At 44.4% G+C, this 22,912-nt stretch overlaps 2 protein-coding genes across 3 annotated transcripts in view; both read right to left on the bottom strand.

Annotated features, from left to right (window-relative positions):
• Positions 1-6,879, bottom strand: part of Myo1a (myosin IA) — a 19,488-nt gene extending 12,609 nt beyond the window's left edge. The window contains exons 1-9 of the mRNA XM_050163897.1: positions 6,034-6,879; positions 4,286-4,417; positions 4,076-4,191; positions 3,734-3,828; positions 3,016-3,120; positions 2,762-2,808; positions 2,572-2,635; positions 2,264-2,362; positions 142-245 (exon numbers count right to left, since the gene is read on the bottom strand). Of these exons, the coding sequence (XP_050019854.1) occupies positions 142-245; positions 2,264-2,362; positions 2,572-2,635; positions 2,762-2,808; positions 3,016-3,120; positions 3,734-3,828; positions 4,076-4,191; positions 4,286-4,399 (744 nt within the window). The 5' untranslated portion in view covers positions 4,400-4,417; positions 6,034-6,879. The remainder of the gene's footprint in view (positions 1-141; positions 246-2,263; positions 2,363-2,571; positions 2,636-2,761; positions 2,809-3,015; positions 3,121-3,733; positions 3,829-4,075; positions 4,192-4,285; positions 4,418-6,033) is intronic.
• Positions 6,880-8,783: 1,904 nt separating this feature from the next.
• Nemp1 (nuclear envelope integral membrane protein 1) overlaps positions 8,784-22,912 on the bottom strand; it is a 28,827-nt gene continuing 14,698 nt past the window's right edge. The window contains exons 5-10 of one of the 2 annotated variants that reach the window (XM_050163911.1): positions 17,203-17,296; positions 16,587-16,701; positions 15,391-15,616; positions 14,404-14,577; positions 14,164-14,220; positions 8,784-13,678 (exon numbers count right to left, since the gene is read on the bottom strand). In XM_050163911.1, the coding sequence (XP_050019868.1) occupies positions 13,513-13,678; positions 14,164-14,220; positions 14,404-14,577; positions 15,391-15,616; positions 16,587-16,701; positions 17,203-17,296 (832 nt within the window). In that variant the 3' untranslated portion in view covers positions 8,784-13,512. The remainder of the gene's footprint in view (positions 13,679-14,163; positions 14,221-14,403; positions 14,578-15,390; positions 15,617-16,586; positions 16,702-17,202; positions 17,297-22,912) is intronic. The other variant, XM_050163912.1, reaches the window with a different exon arrangement.

A 22,912-nucleotide genomic window follows, 5' to 3' on the forward strand; every position in this document is an offset into this window, starting at 1 on the left:
AAAAAAACCCACAAAAAAAAAAAAAAAAAAAAAAAAAAAAAAAAAAAAAAAAACCCTGAACTAATGGGACCAATCTAACACCTCCCTTCACAAACCCTGGGCTCGGAGGATGGCCTAAGGGCCCAAGCCTGCCCCACTCACCTGTAAAGCCCTGAAGTTGGAGGCATCATCCATGCCATTCACTTGGGACACTGCCCCGTTCAGATAGGTATAGCTACTTGCATCCTGCTCAAGCTTCAGGGCCTCTGGGAGGGTGAATATAGAGGAAAAGAGCTGGCGCGTGCTGTCCAGAATACAGCAGCCTGACACCTCATGACCTGTGCCCTGGGTCATGTTTTAGGTTCCTCTCTTGTCTCCTCTGGATGGGGTTAATATATTTCCATGATAGTAAACTACCTTTCAAGTGGTTTTTAGGGCTTGGGTATTCATACCTGTTAGAGAGTTTCATAGGAGTTTCACTGATTTTTACCCCACCACCGGGGCTTTAAACAATGGAAATAACCAAGCAAAACCCTCTCTCCCACTCAGGCAGGAAGGTGGGGGAAGCGAGGAAAACACCCATCTACCCAGTCCCAAGTCCCTGTGCAGTGCCAGCTCATCCAGCATTTGTTCTCTGTCCCTGACGCTGCCTCTGGAAGGTTCTCTCCAATGCTGACAGCCGAGCTGAACGGCTTTCTCACATTCCCCTGAGGTAAATGAGTGTCTCTCCCAGCCCACATCATGAGAGCTAGGTTTTGATTTTTTTTTTCCTATCTTCCCCAAAAGTGAGTAATTTGCATGTCGGGACTGCTTTTCATCTCCAGATTATGTGTACCTGGTTGGTAAATGGAATTTTTTTTTCATTTTAGTAAATGAACCAAGGAAATGTCCCAAGTTGTCTACCTAAGATAGGAGGATTGGGCTGATCATAGACTAGAGGCATGTCAATTATATTTTATGCAAATGATCTGAGATTCAGGGTAGTGAACATCAGGCTGGATTTTAGTGGCAGCTCCCACTGTCACACAGGTTCTGAAACAGGAGCTTACTAAAGAAGGGAAGCTAGAGAGAGAATGAGTCAGAAAACTTGGGAATAATGACACCAGGGAGATTCACCCAGACTCAACTTAAACTAACAGGTATGGAACCAGCCGGAATAAAACACAGTGTCTGTGAGTCATACAAATTGAACATCATTAAGGCCATTAAGTCAAGAAGGGGGAGGACAAAACCTATGGAGTCTCCCGCACCACAGAGATTTCAAGCAGCAGAAAAAAGCTATGCAAAAATCAAGCACTGAATAACAAGGACTCAAAGCGAGGGCTCCTTAGGGGCTAGGAATCCGTAGTCTCACAGCTAGAGGGGAGGCTGAGAGACACAAGTCCCCCTGGTCCCTCAGTGATGCTCATCAGGAGCCACCTCTGGCCAGTCCAGTTTTCAGGCTGTTGTGGACTCTTCCCCAGGGCAGGCAAGGAGATTCATGCCGTCCACTCCTATAGCTATCTGCACAGACTGGAACCAACCATACTTCACTGCAGGGTATCTGCCCCACACCTGCCATTCCTACGAGACTGAACTCTTTGATGACCTCTTTGATGACAGGGTCCGTCATCCTCAGCTCTATCACTAAACCCCACCATAGTGACGATCAGGTGTTCAGGTGGTGCTAGATGATGGATGAATGAAGGAAACCTCTAAAAGCTAAAAAAAAAAAAAAAAAAAAAAAAAAACCAGGGAAGACTACTGTGTGGTGGTGGTGTATGCCTCTAATCCCTCAGGAGACACAGGCAGGCAGATCTCTGTGAGTTCGAGGCCAGCCTGCTCTACAGAAGGAGTTTCACGACAGCCAGGACTACACAGAGAAGCCCTGTCTCGAAAAAAATAAATAAATAAATAAATAAAACAAACAAAACCAAAAAGAAAAAAGAGACCCTGGGAAGCTCCTAGGTGAGGTGGGTGTCTAAGCCCAGGAGCTGTCACTAAAGCTCCTGGGAGCTCTTAACACTCGCATATCCTGCTGCTTCTGTGTGACTGCCAACAGAACCACGCAGGGCGCAGGGCGCAAGGCACAAGGAAGAGGGCAGCGCTGAGACAGCGAAGACACAGCTCTGGGAATCCGTCCCGCAAAGGAAGAGAACAGAGCCAGGAGTCATAGGCTCCCGGTGGAAATGCAGGCAAGGAGAAATGGGGAGGGGGCTTGAGAGGAGGGAGGAAGAGAGACCTAGAGTTCTGAAGATAGGACAAGGTTGGGGTGCTTTGCCCTGCGTCCAGGAAGAACACGTACTTAGCAACTGTGGGTCTGCTCCAGCCAGCAGCTGGTAGAAGATGTGGAAGTTCCTTTCTCCTTTGAGCTGCTTCACTACTCGGGATTTCTCCAGCAGATCTGGGAGAGAGTGAGGAAACACCCTCCTGAGAGTCCAGGAGACAGCACAACACAGCCCTTGGATTCTGCCCTGAGCTCCAGTGGTTCCCAAAGGGTGGGGAGTTTCCTGCCATCTAATAGTCATTCTGCCTGAAGAAGCAGATGGCCAAAGGGAGACAGAGTTGGCAGGTGGGAGAGTGTTGGTGAGGCACGGGGAGGGTGACACATACAGTTGGTGATGACACCGCCAAGGGGGGATCCTTTGAAGTCAAACTCAATATCCATGTATTTTCCCTTCAGAGAGAGACCAGAGAAAGCCTTGGATCTCCTTCTTGTCTCACCACCTGTGGGGAGGGGTCTGTGCTGCCCCGCTCACCCTCCACAGCACCCCCTTCCTTCTGGGCAGATGCGGTCACTTACAAATCGAGAGGAGTTGTCATTGCGGATGGTCTTGGCATTGCCAAATGCTGTAGAAACAAAGGGCGGGAAAATGAGAGGGTTGCAGCTCCAAGCAAGCTAGACTCCAGAGGAGTGAAGCCTGTGGGACACTCCCTCCAAGCTACCAACCAATCACGTGGGTTTTTTTCAGTGATTTTGGAAGACCTTCTAGGGCAGAGGACTGGGAAGGGGTGCAGAGACTGGGGGTTAGACAGACTGGGACCCAGGGTGCTCACCCTCCAGCACTGGGTTTGACTGCAGTAGCTGCTCCTTCACAACGTTCACCTCATCTCCTTTTCCACAGACGGCAGCCACGTAGGACATAACCAGCTTACTCGCCTCTGTGTACAAGACGCGCTGAGTCCCCAGCCAGGGCATACCCACTCCCACACCCTTCAGTACCATAGAGTTCCTGGTCAGGGAATTCCCACTTCCATCTCCCGAACTCTGACTCCTCACACCACAGCAATAGGAGAGATGCCTCAATGGTTAGGATCACTTGCTCTTTTTTTTTTTTTCCTATCTGGGTAACCTTGGCTGTCCTGGAACTCACTCTGTAGACCAGGCTAGCCTCAAACTCACAGAGATCTGCCTGCCTCTGCCTCCTGAGTGCTGAGATTAAAGGTGTGTGCCAACACCACCTAGCTACTTGCTTCTCTTGTAGAAAACCTAGGTTGAGTTCTCAGCACCCACATTAGGTGACTCAAAACCACCTAGACTCCAGTTCCTGAGGATCTGACACCCTCTTCTGGATTCCTCAGGCACCTGCATGTATGTAGTGCAATATATATATATATATATATATATATATTCAGGCATACAGATAAAATAAATCTCTAAAAAAGAAAGAAACAAAAACTAAAGAGGAAGTAAATAGGGGATTGAACACAGCAACAGGCCTGCTTGGAGGGAAAAGGAGACGATTCCAGACACGATTCCCCGGTTCCTCCTCACCTGTCTTCCCAGCTCCACTCTCGCCTGTGATGAGGATACACTGGTCCAGGTCCCGGTCCTTCAGTGACTGGTAGGCCATATTGGCCAAAGCATAGCTTGCAGGAAGGAAGAAGAGAGCAGCCAGTGTGAGGCCAGACCAAGAGAGCATCTTTCCACCCACAGCACTCGGTTCATCCACCCTCCTCTGTGGGTGAGATTAGGCCACAATGGCAGGCCTAGGGAGGACTCTTAGGGAAGGAAGGATGCTGGAGAGCCTTCTTCAGGGGAAAGGGTGGGGAATCAGGATGCTTCACAGACATCAGGCTAGAGCTCTGTCGGCTTTGCTCAGGTCCCCTTACTCACATGTGGGGTTTCAGCTCATAGAAAGTGTAGTCCCGGTATTTGGCAATGAACTCTGGGCCATAAATGGGAAGCGACTGGTAGGGATTCACTGAGATCACCACACTCCCAATGTAGGTCTGGGGTCAGGAGGGGCGGAAGCAGATGAGCATGGCTGGAGGAAAACTGGGACCCATTGGGCACCCCACCATCTGGCACCCATGGTGAGCTCACATAAATCTCCTTTTCTTCATAACGGAGCCGGAGGTTCTTGATCAGAGAATCCTCATCCAGGGGTTCCAGGAGGACAAGGTCCTCCACCCCCACTTGGCCTTCCAGGAGAGACATGTCAAGAGGGTTGAGATCCTAGGCACAAAGATAGTAAATTGCAGCTGCTTGCTCAGCTTAAGGGCTAAGTCATGGTGGGAGGAGAAGAGTGCAGAAGAGCCTACCAGAGCCCTCTTTTTTCCTCCTGCAGGAGAGCCCTCTAGTCAAAAGGGCCTCTGGACCAACCTGGCCAGTCAGGGAGGTGGAAGGACCTTCTGACCACTGAGTATGAGTGAGATGGCCGTTAGGTAGGCCCATGTTTGCCCACCCACCTGGGGAAGGGTGGTATCAGTAGGCAGTAGATAGGGAAGAGGGCTGAAGGAAGTGTGAGCCAAGCTTTGTTCCTCAGCCAGGTGCTGGAAAGGCCCTCCCTCTTCAGGGCGTACTCCCTGGCTGCCTGCCCAGCGCTTGTACTCAACCCAACCCCCGCTTCAGTCACCTAATCCCTCCACAATGCCTGTGTCCAGAGGTCTCTTCTTCCTGTCGTAACCACAGTGAAGTTCATGTTTAGATGATGTTGGACAAGGTGAGGAGTTCAAGAATATGGACAGTTCTCCACAAAACATCGGAACTCCCCATAGAACATGGAAGCCAGTTTGTTTCCCCAGCTGTCAGGTCTGTCTAGCTGTCCCTCCTGCTCTGTCTTTAATTGTAAAATCTTCAGATTGTATACCCATTCCTATCATCTTCTGTGTGACCTTTGCTTGAAGGCACACCCCATTCTTTAGTAGCTGGTAGGAGTGGGCAGGGAGGGGTGCTCAGAGAGGGCTGTGGGCTGGGCCGCATGCAGCAGGCATATGGCAGGTGCTTCTATAGGAAGAAACCAGCCCTCTTCAGGTAGACTGAGTAGGCGGGGTGGTGGAATTAGTACAATGGTCGGTGCCCCTCCCAAGCAGGAACAGAATACATTCCCCTGCTCTCCTGCTTCTCTGAACCTAGAGGAAGAGCAAGAATGGCAGATGGGGCAAGGAAGGGACCCAGCCTTCTTTCCCCTCCATTCTGTTTTCCCCAAGCTCCAACAACTTCCTAAATACCTAGACTGCAATGTGAATACTGATACCAGCAGCCTCTGGGAAACCTGCAGCATTTTCACAGGCCAGGCGGGGGTTCCAAACACTGGAACTTGACAGTTACAATAGCCTGTGAAGCCGATACTCTAATTATCCCTTATATTTCAGATTCAATCTCAGTAGCCATGTCTTATGTAGCCACAATATTCAAGATGCCAAGGCAGGAGGACAGCCGTAAGTTGAGGCCAACCTGAGCTACACAGAATTCCAGACCAGCCTGGAAGTGCAAAGATCTAGTCTCGACTCACACAGAGACAGACAGACACACAGAGACAGACAGACACACACACACACGAGAGACAGAGACACACACAAGAGACAGAGACAGACACACACACGAGAGAGGGGGAGAGAGAGAAGGGAGAGGAGAGAGAGAGAGAGAGAGAGAGAGAGAGAGAGAGAGAGAGAGAGAGCGCACATCTTTGAAACCGCTTGGCAGGAAAGGGTGTGAAGCACGATAGAGAACACATCTTTGAGTTGGTACTGAGAGAAGTTAACAAAATGTCTATTTGGTGGTGAGAAAGGAGAAAGAAACAGATCCCAGAAGTGGCATCCCAAGGTGACACAGGTCAAGGCAGGACTCACCTAACACCGGAACAAGGATATAATTTGATGCTCCTTGGAGAATGGGGGTGTGGAGTCCCAGTCTGACGGAAGGGGATGAGCCAGCCACAGATGGGAAGTGTGAAGAGGTGTCTTAGTTAGCAGGAGCTGTCCATGGTGTCAGGGAAGCCAGGTGTCCCCCGTCCGTCCTTCCTCTGTGCTGCCTCCTTCAGTCTCCTGGTGCCGCTCAGGCCAGAAGAGGCCAGAGAGAAGGCTGCTCAGCACAAAGTCCAGGGCTGTTTCTGATGAGGGTGTGGCTCCCTTAACCCTTCACAAGCCCGTGATGCCCAGCCTCCGTGTATTTAGGCAGAAGTTATCTGTCTTTTGCTGAGGGGCTCTAATAATCATGTTCCATGATTCCAAGAATTTGGAAATAAGAGCAAAAGAAACAATTTGTAGCCAAGGAAAAGATTTTCCAAGAAAGGGTTGGGAATTTTGCCATGGATGGCAGCTGGCTGGGGGTGGGGGTCTTCCTAGTAGAGAAACAATATCTCCCTTAAAGCCACCTTTTCTGTCTTCCTGGGAGCCCTAAAACTCTCAGATCGCCTGGAGGGCCAAGTAGCAAAATTCTAAATCCTGTCCACTTCTCTTTCCCTGAGTGAGACCTCATTATAGATACCCACAGATAGTCAGAGCTGTGGCTCCTTACATTTCATGGACCTAACACCCACATCATGCGTAGCCCCACCCTGTGAGGCAGGCAATATAGATGCTTCCTTCCATGGGAAAATAGAGGCACTGTGGTTACATATGACACCTGTGCCCCAGTTCCACAGCTAGGAACATCAGGAACCAGGAACAGCACACACTTCTCAATCTTGTCTACAGAAGGTTGCAGCCTAAGTTCTGAGGTTTCTACTGTAATCATTTCTCAGCAGTAGAATGCCAAATAAGACCCCGAGATGCTGTTTCCTGGGCATTAGTCCAGCAGAAAATGGCTCCCCAGACAGGTAAAAGCTTCTAAAATCCAATTTCCCAACATGCCTTCACCCACCCAGGAAAATTCCTAAACAGCATGCCCTTCTGCCTGCTCTCTTCTCTCAGATACACGCAGGAAGAGAAAATTAGGTAATTGTACCACTTAACTAACGTGGAGACTATTTCCCAACTCTCAGCTTTTGCTGCTTGGTCCAAGGTCCGAGCTATATTGCTCCAGCAGAAGCACTCTGCATAAGCTTGATCCATCAGCAGTTCCACTTCCAACCTGCTCTTACATAATTTATTGATTTACTACATCTATTTGAAGGGAGGACAGCAAGGCAAAGAGAAAGCTGAGCAAAAGTGGTTATCAAAACATATTCCCTTATTACGGGGGGTGGGGCAGTGTCATTGTGTCAGAGCCAGAGTGACTACTGATCCCACTTTCTGGTGAAGAACCAGACCTAGAGTAAGAAACTTTCCCAGACCCACACCACTGCCAATCTCCACAGCTGGCACTAGAACCTGGGTCTTTTGCTCCCAGGGCTAGTCTGTAGTTGCTTGGGGCTTGCTTCCTCTTCTCACTCACTCATGTGCCTACTGCATGCTTTAAAACAAGATGGCACTTTGGTTTCAAAACAATAAATTTCAGCTCCTGCTGCCAACCATGCTGACCTGCCTGGGACCCGGCCCCCAGTGGGCTCCTATATACCTGGAGGTGTAAATCTCCATCTGTGGCTGGGCATTGTACCACTTTTAATCCCAGCACTGGGAAGGCAGAGGCAGGCCAGTGCCACATCCTTCACCCTACATTAAAAACTAGGGAAGAGCTGGGGGGAATGTAGAACACACACACCCAAGTCAGCTGGAATTTGGACGTCCACCATCCTGAACTAGGGCAGGTTGGTACAGCACTGTCATCTGCTTTCCAGACACCAAACTAACCCCTAATCACCTTCCGTTGTCCCTATCTACACTGGGATAAAGTATGGCTCAGTGGTAGCCTATGGCTAGTGGAGTCCCTGAGTATGAGCCACCCTGAAAAAGTGAACAAGCTTGTACTCCATACAATGGGTGTAAAGGAATTCGGTGGGATGTAGGAATGAGTATACAAATGACTCTGCCAGACTCAGCACAACCATACAGGAAACACAGGGATTTTACTGTCTATGTAGCTTACATTGTGACAGCTGACACTCATCTGATCACACTGATTCAAGCCTCCCAGCCAATTATTTTCTTTTCTTTCCAAGAGTTTCTCTTTAGCTTTGGAGCCTATGAACTTCCTCTGTAGACCAGGCTGGTCTCAAACTCAGGAGATCTGCCTGTCTCTGCCTCCCAAGTGCTGGGATTAAAGGCATGCGATGCTACCACCTGGCTAAAGTAACTTTTTAAAATTTGCTGGCAGTGGTGGCTTATGCCCTCCGTGGGGCTGACAGGGAAAATAGGGAGTTCAAGGCCAACCTGGGCCTCATAAGACAGTCTCAACTCCACCACCGCCACCCTCGCCCTGCTCCAAAATAGTAAAACCAATGCTCAGGACAGAGAGGTCTGGTTACAAAAAAGGGAAATACATAATATGAGACTGATGTACTAACTGTCAATTATCTGAAAGTATAAGATGCACACAAAAATGTTCATTAAGAGACTCAGTGGGCAAGAAAACTTGCCGCTGTGCCTGCTGACCTTAGTTTCATCCCTGGAACACACATGGTGGGAAGAGAGACAGAGTCATACAAGTTATCCTCTGATGTTCACACGTGTGTCCAACATGAGCACACTCACATACACTTTTATATACACACACACAAACCAAATATTGAAGCATTTTAATTTAAAAAGACAATACAGCATACAAAACTTTATTAAAATTGTGACTATTTACAAGCCATATAATAATAATAATAAAAAAATACACAGCATCACTTTTTCTTACAGAAAGGTAAGGGAATGGCAAATAGCCATCTCTGATAATTTTGTTCTTCCTGAATATCCATTGACATTTACTAAGTACAAATGACAAATATGTTATCTAAATTAACACTAAGGCATCACCCACAGGCTAAAACTCATCTAGTAGTTTCTTGGCCTTGTTATTTCAGTATCAATTCCAGAGACATGGAAAGTATGGCCACTGTGGGCTTGAACAGGCGCTGAGGTCCACACTGGGGCAATCTGTCACACAGCAATGTTCATGCTGCCCAAAGTTCAAGGCAACTGCTTTCACCATTTTCAAGTTATCAAGAGTATAAAAGGAAACTGGACTTGGTGGCTCATGCCTGTAATCTCAGCAATCAGAGACTGAGGCAGGGTTGTCCTGAGCTCCAGGCTACATACAGAGGGGCACACCCAGTCTAAACAATAAAGCGTGTCAAACAAAAATGACATGCAGCACATGTCTGGGTCTATGTGATCACTCCTGACCCTGCTGAGGCAATGGGGCTAACACTGGTGTTTGCATGCTTTGTTTATCCACAGTGGGTTCGTGGTCCTGCCATCTAAGGCACTAAAACTTTCTATTTTGAGATGGGGGTCTCCTTTGCTGCCCCTACCAATTTAAAATGTCCAGACTCAAGTGATCCTCTCACCTCAGCCTTCCAAGTTCAGGTATACACACACACACACACACACACACACACACACACACATCACTACAACCGACTTTCGAACCACCTCTTCAAAATAGTAGCCATCTGGACCCCAACAGCAACAGAAGATACCACTGGGTTACCACAATTGCATAAGCTCTCCCAAAAGAAATCATTTCTGCTACATGCAAGACTTAGGCAAGGGCTGGAGAGATGGCTCAGCAGTTAAGAGCACTGACTATTCTTCCTGAGGTCCTGAATTCTATTCCCAGCAACCACATGGTGGCTCAAAAACCATCTGTAATGAGATCTGGCACCCTCTTCTGGCATACAGGGAGGCAGACTGTTGTATACATAATAAAAGAAAAATCTTAAAAAAAAAAAAAAGACTTAGGCAAACTTGTCATATGCAACAGATACTTTGTTTATCCCTTGCTCTCACAGCCTAACTAACCTGAGACCAGTAAATCTGCCCCACTGTCCTTCCCTGTGTTCAGATAAAATTCTTCATTCAAATACAGACAATCATCTCAAATGCTAGACCTGAGTCCAAAGGAATACCGGAAGAGGACACAATTTTCTGTCCTCCTACTTCAACTGTTACTATTCAATTCTGACAAGTTATAAGGACACAGCTAGGGACAGCACTATAGCACAGTCATCCATCTCAGCTCATCTTTTTTTTCTGGAACAAAAGATTGAGGTCAATTACATAACCCATTCCCAATCCCTTCATGAGTATCAAGGTCTAGGGGGATTCCCTGGCCTATTTGGGTCCTTTCATTCATCAAACCTCCATCACCTATGCCAAGAAGGGTGGCTAGAGAGAACGCAATTGATTAATAAAGGGATGTGCCCTAGGATAGGATATAATATGGTAAGACAGAACAGTGGAACCCAAGGAGCCATCACCAGAAAAATAACCACTGTTGATATAACAAGGATGTTACATTTCAAAGTAACAAAGTTATCAATGTTGCTCAATTTTTCTCGGCTTTGGTCATTATGTTCTGAGCAAAGGGGTACTGTAAAGTCTTATGCCAACTGCCTCTTGTGTTCCCATTAATGGGAGCCATGTTCTATAAACTCAGGTCAGACTGATTAGAAGCAATAGATTTCCAATAATGAGACCCTGAGTCCAGGAATTAACTATGGTTTGATAGCTGCTGAGCAAAGACGCTGACATGGCAGCAGACGTGTCTCCAGTGTCCAGCTCACCCCAGTCCTTCCTTCAATCCCTGATGAGATCAGTCTGAACAATGAGGCTGAGATCCATCGAGCAGCCTCTGGGCATGCAGAGGCTCAGAAGCATCCAGACAGACACACAGGCAGGCAGGGCAAGGATAAACAGCACACAGCAGCAGCACCGTCCCTCACTGTCTGAGAACAGCTCCCACACCACTCAGTTCCACAGGCAGGGAAAGAAAAAGAGCTTTAAATACAGGTAAAAAACACATGGCCTTGAAATGAAATCCGTATTTCACAGGGAGCTCATCACACAGAACAAAGTCATTCACAGTGATTTTTCATGAAAATAAACATCTAAGTCAGCCCTCCCCTTTAGCAAGCTGCCATTCACAGGGAGTGATATAGGAAAAGGCACCAAGGGCTCCCAGGACTGAACGCCATCTGTACAGAAGGGTACCAATTTCTACAAAGGAGGTTCCAAAATAGTGTGTTTTGGAAGGCTTTTGTTGCTACTGGTGGGGTTTTTTGTGATGCCAGGAACTGTTTTTTGTGATGCCAGGAACTGAATACCAGCTTTGTGCCTGCCAGACAAGCACGTCCTGCTTCTGAGCTTCATCTCTGCCTTTTCCGAAGCTTAGGGACAGACTTTTACCGTATTTGTAATTCACAAAGACATCTTGTACTCGATCGCTTGAACCCGTGGCACCTGCTCACAAATGCTAGCTTTCAGTTTCTCCTGCTTCACTTCTACCAGTTGAAGTAGTTGTCACTTTAGGACAATTTAAGGCTATGGGGAGCACTGGTTGAAAGAACTCACTGGCCACTCTGCCGGCATTTTGGATGCCAGCAATAGAGCCTAGGGTCTTCCAGAATTAGATGCTAACAGCAGGTCTGAAGACACCATCTTCCTCTTGACGATCCTAAGACAACGAGTCTGATGATATCTACCCGAGTGAGCACCCACCTTCCTGGCTGAAGGAATCACAAAAGCTACACACTTCTTCCAATGTGATGGTGAAGATCACAATGAAAGAACCAAGCAAACGGCAGAAACTTGGGAGTCTGCTCCCTCCTAAGTGATACCGCCAGCTTCTGAGGGTACCTTCAATGGCTAGGGATTCTGAAGCTGAGGTCACTAAACTAAGGAAAGAGGCAGCATCTCCGTCAGAATGGAACTGGGGTGTGTGTGATGCTGACAGCTGAATGAGTGTCAAAGGCAGGAAGATCACCTTACGGTCTTTATCTGCCAAGCAAAGTTGTGGCAGCTACATAACTAAAACTGTATATAAAGAAACTTAATAGATGGTTTCAGGAATTGCAAATTACCAGATCTGGAACCAGATCAGGTGGTGAGAAGGCTAAATGAACAGAATGGGTATATAATAGAAGACAGGGACAAGGAGATAAGATTGGTTTTGTTGTGATGCTGAAGTTCTACCAGGGCCTTGCATGCTGAGTCAATAAGTGCTCTACCACTGAGCTACATCTCCAGCCCTGGAATAGTATCTTGATTGAGTAGTAACTTAAAGATATGTGATCAGATAGGGGAAAAGAAGTAAACAAGACTTCTCTTCCTAGCTATAGGAACCAAGCTATAAAAAGGATATATAAAATCAAGACAAGAAGTTTGGCATAACAGGTGTGGTGGCACACACCTTTGATCCTTTGAGGCAGAGGCAGGCAGATCTCTGTGAGTTCAAGGCCAGCCTGGTCTACAGAGTGAGTTCCAGGACAGCCAGGGATAACAGAGAAAAAAAGCTTGGCATGGCAGCATAGACTTAAGATCCTAGCACTGAAGGCTGAGGTAAAAGGACTGAGAGTTTAAGACCAGCTGAGTCACACAGCAAGACCCTGAACAAGAAAGAAAATCTATAAACGAAATGGTCAGAAGCAGAGGGAACTCCGTATTAGGAAGGGAAAGGGAGGGAGTGGAGAACAAAAAATGAGACAAATCCTGAACTGTCCACAGTCCACAGGGAAGGGGACAGACCCTGCCTGGGCAGAAAAGGGAGTGGTGAGAAAAAGCAAGAGAAAATCGCAAAGGGCAAACAGAATAAAAAGCTTAGGAAATCAAACCTACAGAAGGGCCAGTAGACGGTTTTCTAAATGTAAGTAAAACTCAGAATATCAGTTTCTGAGAATTCAAGGTTCAATACAAGCAGTTCCAGGGACTTTCATGGATATCTATACCAATAAATATCTGGGGTCGATAGCGTTTGTCACTCTGGAGCACTTATTGGTTCTAATACATAAATTTGCTGCATTAAAAAATGTTTAAAAAACAGGATGGACAACCATCTATCTTTCCTTCAAGAGTTGAATCGAGGATTAGTCTAATGGCCTACTGGAGTATAAGCCGACAGAAGTCAAACTGGCTCAGATTTGTACATTTCTCTTTAGAAGGTGCAGCCTATGATCTGAATGCACTACTGCACTTAGTCCTCATTTCTGTGGGCTTGTCAGAGTCAGAAATGCCATCATTCAGTGAACTTTCAAACAGGACCTAGAATATCATGCTGGCTGTGGACAACCAGTTTCTTTAGGAACAGCAAGTGGACCAATAGCTCGGTTGTCAGAGGCAAGCTACCACAGCACTCGCTTCTTCCTCCACTCTTTGCTCAGGGGTCCTGTGGAGAACCTCTCACTTCAGCAGGAGAGCTTCTGCACCCTCTTCAGGCCGTTATGTAAGCCCAAGAGACCGCACAGCATTTGCACATGGACCGCCAAGGCACCACACTGTCTATGTGAAAATAACGGGTTCCCCCATCTAAGTCAGGAAGCTGTTCTGGGCGACAGTGGGGTACTCTGAGCCCTCCTCCTCTGAGGACAGCTCCTCATCCTGGGCAATTATGCTCCCTAATCCATACTCCTGCTCATGAACAGAAACTTCATTTGGTGTGAGGTGAAAAGAACCTTCCACAAAGTCAGCGAATCTGCAAAAGAGAAGGTTGCTCATTAGGAAGCTGCTTATCCTTCCCGGATGGCTCTCAAAATAAGAACAGACTGAACAGCCCAGGATGCTTGCAGTCTAACTGAAATTCCTGTCCTTGCTTTGGCAGACATATAGACTGGAGAATAGGCAGGAAACAAGGCTGGGCTCATAGGCCAGCATGGGTACTCTCACCCTGCTTGTCGGTGGCCACCCTATCCCTTTTAGTTACGGAGTGCTAAGGTTCCCTGAGTCATCATATTCCTGATAAGGGACTGGGGCATTATAGTTCTTTGCATTTATGGCCCTATAAACTTTATGCTATCATGAATCCAAAATAAACTTCACATACTCTCTGGTACAACCACTGCCAACCAAAGGAACCTGGGGGCAACTCAAGACAGCCAGGGTTACATAGACCGTCTCAAAAACATCAAATATAAAAAATAAGTGCAACATCTATGTCAAACTTACAAGAGCCACACTTACATATGATACTGAAGTCTTCGCATGCTAACGCTATAATCAAAATAAGGAGGTAGCTGCCTTGGGGAAACAAGAAATAGATTACTAATAATACATAATGACGCAGATAACTTTCTCTTCACTACTCCTAGGTTAGCATAATCAAAGGGCAAACTATAACAGTTATCTAAAAGTATGATCTCTGTTAGAACTCAAGGTCATCCACTACCCATAAATACTTGGCTTATCAGGCTAAGAGCTTACCTTTTTGGAGACTGAATCCGAGATATAGTCTTCCAGGCAGAACACTCTGGACTATTACAAAACTCTCGGAGTTCCTGTAGAGCCCTTTGGGTCTCCACCTCTCCTTGTATCCGATACTCCTCTTCTGTCAGGAGGCGAGGGGGGACGGGCTTTGCTGTTGCCTTACACATCTTTCTGTGCTCATCAAAATAACATCATGAATCATTAACCAGTAATCCACATCCATCCTCACCTCCACTGTTTCAGGAGACCAAGCACACACCTACAGACTAAATGTGGAGAGACATCAGCCCACCTCCCTTCCGTATATACATCCTTCACCAGTGAACTCCTGACAACCCAACTACGCGTGAAGAATCAGAGTACTCAAACTCACTTATTTTCCAATAAATGACAAACAAAATATTTATTTCCCACAAAGTGGAAAAACGACAACAAAATGATGTTATAAGGTGGTCATACACTCAGTTCCTGAAACTGAAGGCTCCACTTTGATCATCTCTATTGGAACAGTCACTGACAACCTCAGAATCAAGAATCACTCCATATTTCCTTTTGCAAGGATAGCATGCCATAATTACATTTAAAACAAGATTAGGATTTTTGGAGCAATCTGGCAGTCAGTGTGAAATGATCTGAAACCTGAACCTGAGGCATAGGGCTTTAAAAAAAAAAAAAAAAGAAGCTATAATTTGCACCACCTAGTGGTAACAGGAACACATGACACTTTACTGGATGCTTTTATTTGGGAGGGAGGGAGGGAGGGAGGGAGGGAGGGAGGGAGAGAGGGAGAGAGGGAGAGAGGGAGAGAGGGAGAGAGGGAGAGAGGGAGGGAGGACAGACGAATAGACTAAGAACGAAGAAGGGGGAAACATAGCAGTGACTTCTCACTTACAAAGGTTCCCAAGGAAAAACTATATCCTTTTGCTGCAAAGTGTTATCCCACACCTCACACGTCAATACAAAGTTCCACTGCCTTCCAGTCACCTGTAGGTGGTGTACAGCCAATGAACAGGGTACTCCAGGTTCTTAGTGCACAGGGCAATGATAATAAGGGCAAAAGCAACGTGTGGTATCTGAATGCTGGAGTACATGAAGCCCAGGCCCAGCAGCTGCAGTGTCCAGGTCAGCAGGTTGATGCTTCGTTCATTCTCCAGGGGCCCATACTTGTAGCACACTGCGAAACTCATGAATCCGACTGTGAGGACGTAGCCTAAGAAAGGGTCAGCAGAAGACATTCTTTTCAGCTAGTATATAGAAAGCAGTAGTGCACTAGATGGCATCTGCTGAACCAGGAGCTTAGACTAGATCTGTACTCTATTATCTACCTACCTCACATGCATGTATGTATCACTCCTATCCTTTCTGTCACAATTTATTTCGTTAAAATAACAAACGGGTTGAAGAGATGGCTCTTACAGAGAACCCAAGTGCAGGTCCCAGCACCCACATAGCAGCTCCAGGGCATCTGACTCTACAGGCACCAGCACTCAATTACACACCATACCTATAATTAAAAACTAAATCTTTTTTAAAAGCTACATGTTGAACATGTCTAAAATAGTTTATTTTAATTCCAAAAATAAGTCCATGTTAATGTCCTCAAATAATAGATCAAGTTACTAACAAGAAGAAAACAAAGTTTCTATCTGTGACCAAAGGATTTTTACTACTGTAGATCAGATTCACAGCAGTCTTATTCTCAAGGTCCCCAACCATATTTAAATTAACATTAATAAAGCCAATTTAAAGGATTTTAAATTTTGTTTAATGTAGAAATAAACACCAGCAAATTAAAGCTTTAATTTTTTTAAAGAATAATTCTTTTTATTTTGTGCACATTGGTGTCTTGCCTGTATGTTTGTCTGTGTGAGGGTGTTGGATACTGGAATTTCATTACAGACAGGTGAGAACTGCCATATGGGTGCCGGGAATTGAACCTGGGTACTCTGGAAGAGCAGTCAACACTCTTAACCGCTGAACCATCACCCCAGCCCCCTAAAGCTTTATTCTTATTAACAGCATCTAAATTTAAAAGATAATATTAAGGAGATGTAATATTATAAGTAGGAAATTATAATTTTTACAAGTTAGCACTCCTTGTTGGCAAGAAACTTCTCACAATCAAATTAACCAAATACCCTATAAAACGTACAAAGGAAAGCCAAGCCAACAATACTTACTTAGAAGATAATGCCAATAACACCTCCATATCTCTTGTAAATTCTTAAAAACTAGCTGAATGAGGTACAGAGAGAAGGACCAGCCTCCTACCAGGATGACGTAAATGGGACTTCTCTAGACAAAGTAGAAATGAAAGCAAAAGTCACAAGACTTTTATAAAAGAAGCAAATGGGACATTTTTTTCTTAAATTCAACCTACTCAAAATGCATAAAAACATTTCTCTTAAAAAGATATGCTTTATACCTAAAAAGGTACAGTCTGCAAGGAACACCAGGAAGATGAGATGCTAATGACTGGAAGGCCTAAGTGTGCAATTAGAAAACAAAAAGAGGATTTCAGTTCCCACTGAGCACATGATTTCAAATACAGAATCTGTAGGCTCGAGGTCTCACCATGCAAGTGCTTTTCAAAATCGAACAGGACAGACGCTGACTCATCAGGTCACTAATGCAAATGTTCAGTGCTCTAAGACTGCAAGACAATCCTCCAGCTATCCGAGCTTGTCCTAAACACTCAAGACAATCCTCCAGCTATCTGAGCTTGTCCTAAACACTCAAAACAATCCTCCAGCTATCCGAGCTTGTCCTAAACACTCAAGGAACTGGACCACTTACCTTGGGCATAAACTTGGAGAGCATAAAAATGATGATTAACAGAGAGGCCACAATCCCCACGCTCACTCCAGTGGAATAGTAGAAAATTTGACTCCTGCAGAGAAAGTATTTTCCTTGACTATGTAATACTATAAACCATTGATGAAATCAGAACAATGGACAAAGTAAAGTTTCAAGATAGGAATTGGAGAAGAAATCTGCCCACTATTTAAAGCTACAGAACTGTAGGCTGATGTAGCTGTTGATAGGTTATGAAGATCAGTATTAACAAGGTCCTCTCAAATCTCACTCCCATCTCCACCTCTCTCTAAATCCATATGTTATAGACAAGTGGCATAGAAAAATCAAGCTGGAATTGGGCTGGAAGCTTCCTTCCTGCTGGGTGGCCTTCACAATGCCAGAATAGGCCGTGGAGGGGACCAGGGGAGATTCCCACCAACAGTCTCACTCAGCTGTGGACCCCGGCGCAGCAATACCAACCTAGACAAGATGACCACAATGCAACACTGCACCAAAAATCTGTTGTAGGAGTAACCAGCCACTTTAGGACAGGATTTGATACCCATTCCACAGAAGGAAATTCATTTCTGGTACTGTAAATGCCATCAAAAAAATCCATGGCTGGGGAGTTTGTGGGCCCAAGCAGGAGAGCTACTGCTGTTGTTTTGCTAAAAGACTACAATATGCCCATCAAATCACGTTCTTTGATTTGAGAAGATTCTTTTTGTGGTGGTCAATGATGACTGCAGAAATTCATTAACTACTCAATGAACCAATAATAAATGACTTTTGAATGCCCAGCCATTAAGTGGAGCACCTGTACTATCCCCTCCCAAGGCTTAGGGAACATCATGGAACAAGGGGTTCAAAGAGTTCAAGAGCTGGAAGGAGGAGGAGGAGCGTTGAGACATAGATGTTGCACTTATTTTATACTTTAATTTTTTGAAACAGTTTATATAGCCCTGGCTGTCCTAGGACTCGCTCTGGAGACCTGGATGGCCTAGAACTCAGAGATCCCCAGCCTCTCAAGAACCACCATGCCCCACCAAGACCTTGTACAGCTAAAGGGCAGTGGGAGAGGGAGAGGCAGGGCGTTCAGGGGTGAGGTCACTGGTAAGGTGCCCATGCTGAACATCCAGGAAATCTGGGACATCATGAGAAGACCAAACCTAAGAATAATAGGAACAGAAGGAGTAGAATTCTAGCTCAAAGGCCCGGAAAATATTTTTAAAAAACCACAGAAGAGGGAGCTGGAGAGATGGCTCAGTGGTTAAGAGCATTGCTTGCTCTTCCAAAGGTCCTGAGTTCAATTCCCGGCAACCACATGGTGGCTCACAACCATCTGTAGTGAAGTCTGGTGCCCTCTTCTGGCCTGCATGCAGACAGAATATTGTATATATAATAAATAAATATAAAAAAAAACATAGAAGAAAAATTTCTAAACTAAAGGAGATGCCTATAAAGGTACAAGAAGCTTACAGAACACCAAACAGACTGGACTGGGAAAGAAAGTCCCTGAGCCACATAATAATCAAAACACTAGAATAAAGAACGAATATTAAAAGATGCAAGGGACCAAGTAAAATATAAAGGCACACTTATTAAAATTTTACCCAACTTCTCAACAGAGGCTCTAAAAGCCAGAAGGGTCTAGACAGATGTCCTACAGACTCTAAGAGAACATAGATTCCAGCTCAGACTATTAATACTCAGCAAAACTTTCAATTACCATAGATGGAGAAAACAAGATGTTCCATGATAAAGTCAAATTTAAACAATATCTATCTAAAAATTCAGGTCTACAGAGGTACTACAAGGAAAATTCCAACCCACAGAGGATAACTATACTCTAGAAAATAAAGGCAATAAATAATCTCATACCAACAAAACCCTAAGATACACAAAACCCTAACACACACACACATCAACAATATAATAACAGGAATTAGCAATCAGTCATTGATATCTCTCAATATCAATGGACTTAATTACCCAATAAAGACACAGACTAATGGAATAGGTGCAAAAACAGGATCCATGGCCAGGCGATGGTGGTGCACGCCTTTAATCCCAGCACTTGGGAGGCAGAGGCAAGCGGATCTCTGTGAGTTCGAGACCAGCCTGGTCTACAGAGCTAGTTCCAGGACAGGCTTTAAAGCCACAGAGAAACCCTGTCTCGAAAAACCAAAAAAAAAAAAAGGATCCATCCCTTCTGCTGCACACAAGAAACACACTTCAATATCAAAATATCAAAGACAGACATTACCTCAAATGATTGGAAAAAGATTTTCCAAGCAAATGGGACCTAAGAAGAAAGATGGTGTAGCCATTCTAATGTCTAATAAAAGAGATTTCAAACCAAAGTTAATCAAAAGAGAGGGGGAAGGACACTCCATACTCATCAAAGGAACAATCCACCAAGACGACATCTCAGTTCTCATCTATGCCCCAAACACAAGGGCACCAAGGTTTGTAAAGAAAACACTTCTCTAAAGCTTAAATCACACATCAACCCTCACATATTGATAGTGGGAGATTTTAATACCCCACTCTCACCAATGGACAGGTCATACAAACAAACAAACAAACAAAAAAAGAAACACTGGAGATAACAGAAATTGTGAACCAAATGGACCTAACAGATATCTACAGAACACTTCATCTGAACACAAAAGAATACACTTTCTTCTCAGCATCCTATGGAACATTCTCCAAAATCAACCACATACTTGGTCACAAAGCAAGTCTCAACATATATAAGAAAACTGAAATAACCCTGGCATCCTATCAGACCACCATCAAGTAAAGCTGGGTTTAAACAACAGAAAGCCTACAAACTCATGGAAACTGAATAACTCTTTACTGAATGATCACTGGGCCAAAGCAGAAAGAAATTAAAGACTTCCGAGAATTTGATGAAAAATGAACACACAGCATATCCAAACTTATGGGACACAATGAAAATGGTACTAAGAGTAAAGTTCAAAGCACTAGTGCTTTCAAAAAGAAACTAAAGAGATCTCATACTAGCAACTTAACAGCACACGTAAAAGCTCTAGAACAAAAAGAAGCAAACACACACAAGAGTAGAAGGCATGAAATAATCAAACTAAAGGTTGAAATCAAGAAAACAAAGAGAACAATACAAATAAATCAATGAAACAAAAAGTTGGTTCTTTGGGGGGGAAAAAGTCAACAACATGAACAAACCCTTATAAAAACTAACTAAAAGAGAGAATATCCAAATTAACAAAATCAGAAATAAAAAGGGAACATAACAGATACGGAAGAAATCCAAAGAATCATTAGGTTATACTTCAAAAACCTGTACTCTACAAAATTGGAAAATCTAAAAGAAATGGACATTTTTCTTGATACCAGTTACCAAAACTAAATCAAGACCAGATAAACAATTTTAAAAGACCCATAACCTTTTAGAAGACAGAACACATCATTCAAAGTCTCCCAACCAAAAGACCAGGGCCAGAGAGTTTTAGCACCGAATTCTGCCAGACTTTCAAAGAGTTAATACCAATAAATCAAATTATCTCACAAAACAGAAACAGAAGGAACACTGCTAAATTCATTTTATGAGGCCACAGTCACCCAAATACCAAAGCATACAAAGATTCAAGAAAGAGAATTAGAGATCAATTTCCCTCATGAACATTAATGCAAAAATACTCAAAAATACTTGCAAACCGAATTCAAGAACACATCAAAAAGATCACCATGCTCAAGTAGGCTTCATCCCAGAGATGGAGGGATAGTTCAATATATGAAAAATCTGTCAACATAATCCACCACACATAAAACTGAAAGAAAACCCACCGCCGTCTCAATAGACACTAAAAAAGCCTTTGACAAAATCCAACACACTTTCATAAAAACCTTGGAGAAATCAGGAATTCAAGAGACACACCTAAACATAATAAAGGCAATTTACAGCAAGCCTATAGCCAACATCAAATTAAATAAACTCAAAGCAATTCCAGTAAAACAAGAAACGAGACAAGGATATCTACTCTCTCCATATCTATTCAGTATAGTGCTTGAAGTTCTAGCTAGAGCAATAAGACAACAAAAAAGATCAATATAAATTGAAAAGTCAAAGCATCGCTATTTGTAGATGATATGACAGTATACTTAAGTGACCCCAAAAATTCTATCAGGAAGTCCTACAGCTGATAAACACCTTCAGAAAAGTGGCTGGATACAAGATTAACTCAAAAAAATCAGTAGCGTTCCTATATACAAATGACAAATGAGCCAAAAAAGAAATCAGGGAAATCACACCAATACCCACAAATAATATAAAGTACCTTGGGGTAACTCTAACCAAGCAAGTGAAAGACCTGTGTGATAAAAACTTCAAGTTTTCCGGGTATTGGTGTACACCTTTAATCCTAGCACTCAGGAGGCAGAGGCAGATGGATCTCTGTGAGTTCAAGGCCAGCCTGATCTACAGAGCAAGTTCCAGGACAGGCTCCAAAGCTACACAGAGAAACCCTGTCTCGAAAAACAAAAAACAAAAACAAAACTTCAAGTCTTTGAAGAAGATTTCAAAAGATAGAAACATCTCCCATGCTTATGGGTTTGTAGAATTAACATAGTAAAAAAAAAGCCATCTTATCAAAAGCAATCTACAGATTCAACAATCTCCATCAAAATCCCAACAAACTTCTTTATAACCTTCAAAGAACAATACTCATTTTCATATGGAAAAACAAAAAACCTATTGTATTCCTTTACAATAAAAGAACTTCTGGAGGTTATCACCATCCCTGATTTCGAGCTATATTTATAGGGCTATAGTAATAAAAACTGCACGGTATCGGCATAGAAACAGCAGACAGGTTGATTGATGCAATCAAATTAAAGACCCAGACATAAATACACACTCCTGTGAACACCTGATTTTTGATGAAGAAGCCAGAAATATACAATGGAAAAAAACCAACCATCTTCAACAAATGTTACTGGTCTAGCTGGATGTCAGCATGTAGAAGAATGCAAATAGATCCATATCTATCACCCTGTACAAAACTCAATTCCAAGCAGATTAAAGACCTCAACACAAAACCAGACACAAGGAATTTGACAGAAGAGCAAATGGGGATAGCCTTGAACATATGGGCACAGGATGTGTTCTGTCCAGAACACCAATAGCGCAGGCATTAAGATCAACAATCAATAAATGGAACTTCACTGGGTGGTGGTTGTGCATGCCTTTAATCCCAGTGCTTGGGAGGCAAAGGTAGGTGGGTCTCTACAGAGCTAGTTCCAGGATAACCAAGGGCTACACAGAGAGATACTGCCCGCCCCCAAATAAATGAGACTTCATGAAACTGAAAAGCTTCTGTAAGGCAAAAAATACCATCAAAAGGACAAAATGGCAGCCTACAGAATGGAAAAAGATTTTTGCCAACCCTACACCCAACAGAGGACTAATATCCAAAATATATAAAGAACTCAAGAAACTAGACATCCGGCGAACAATGAGGACTGATGAGAAGCCAAGGTCAATGACAAGGGGTTTTGATCCTACTTCATGTTCTGGCTTGGTAGGAGCCTAGCCAGTTTGGACGTTCACCTTCCTAGACATGGACATAGGGGGGAGGACCTTGGACTTTCCACAGGGCAGGGAACCATGACTGCTCTTTGGATAGGAGAGGGGGGGGTGAAAGGAGTGGGGGGAGGGGGAGAAGAG

The sequence above is a fragment of the Alexandromys fortis genome, unplaced genomic scaffold (genome assembly GCF_014885135.2).
Source record: "Alexandromys fortis isolate MF-2015 unplaced genomic scaffold, M_Fortis_MF-2015_v1.1 scaffold_125, whole genome shotgun sequence".
In the NCBI taxonomy this organism is placed as follows: Eukaryota; Metazoa; Chordata; class Mammalia; order Rodentia; family Cricetidae; genus Alexandromys; species Alexandromys fortis.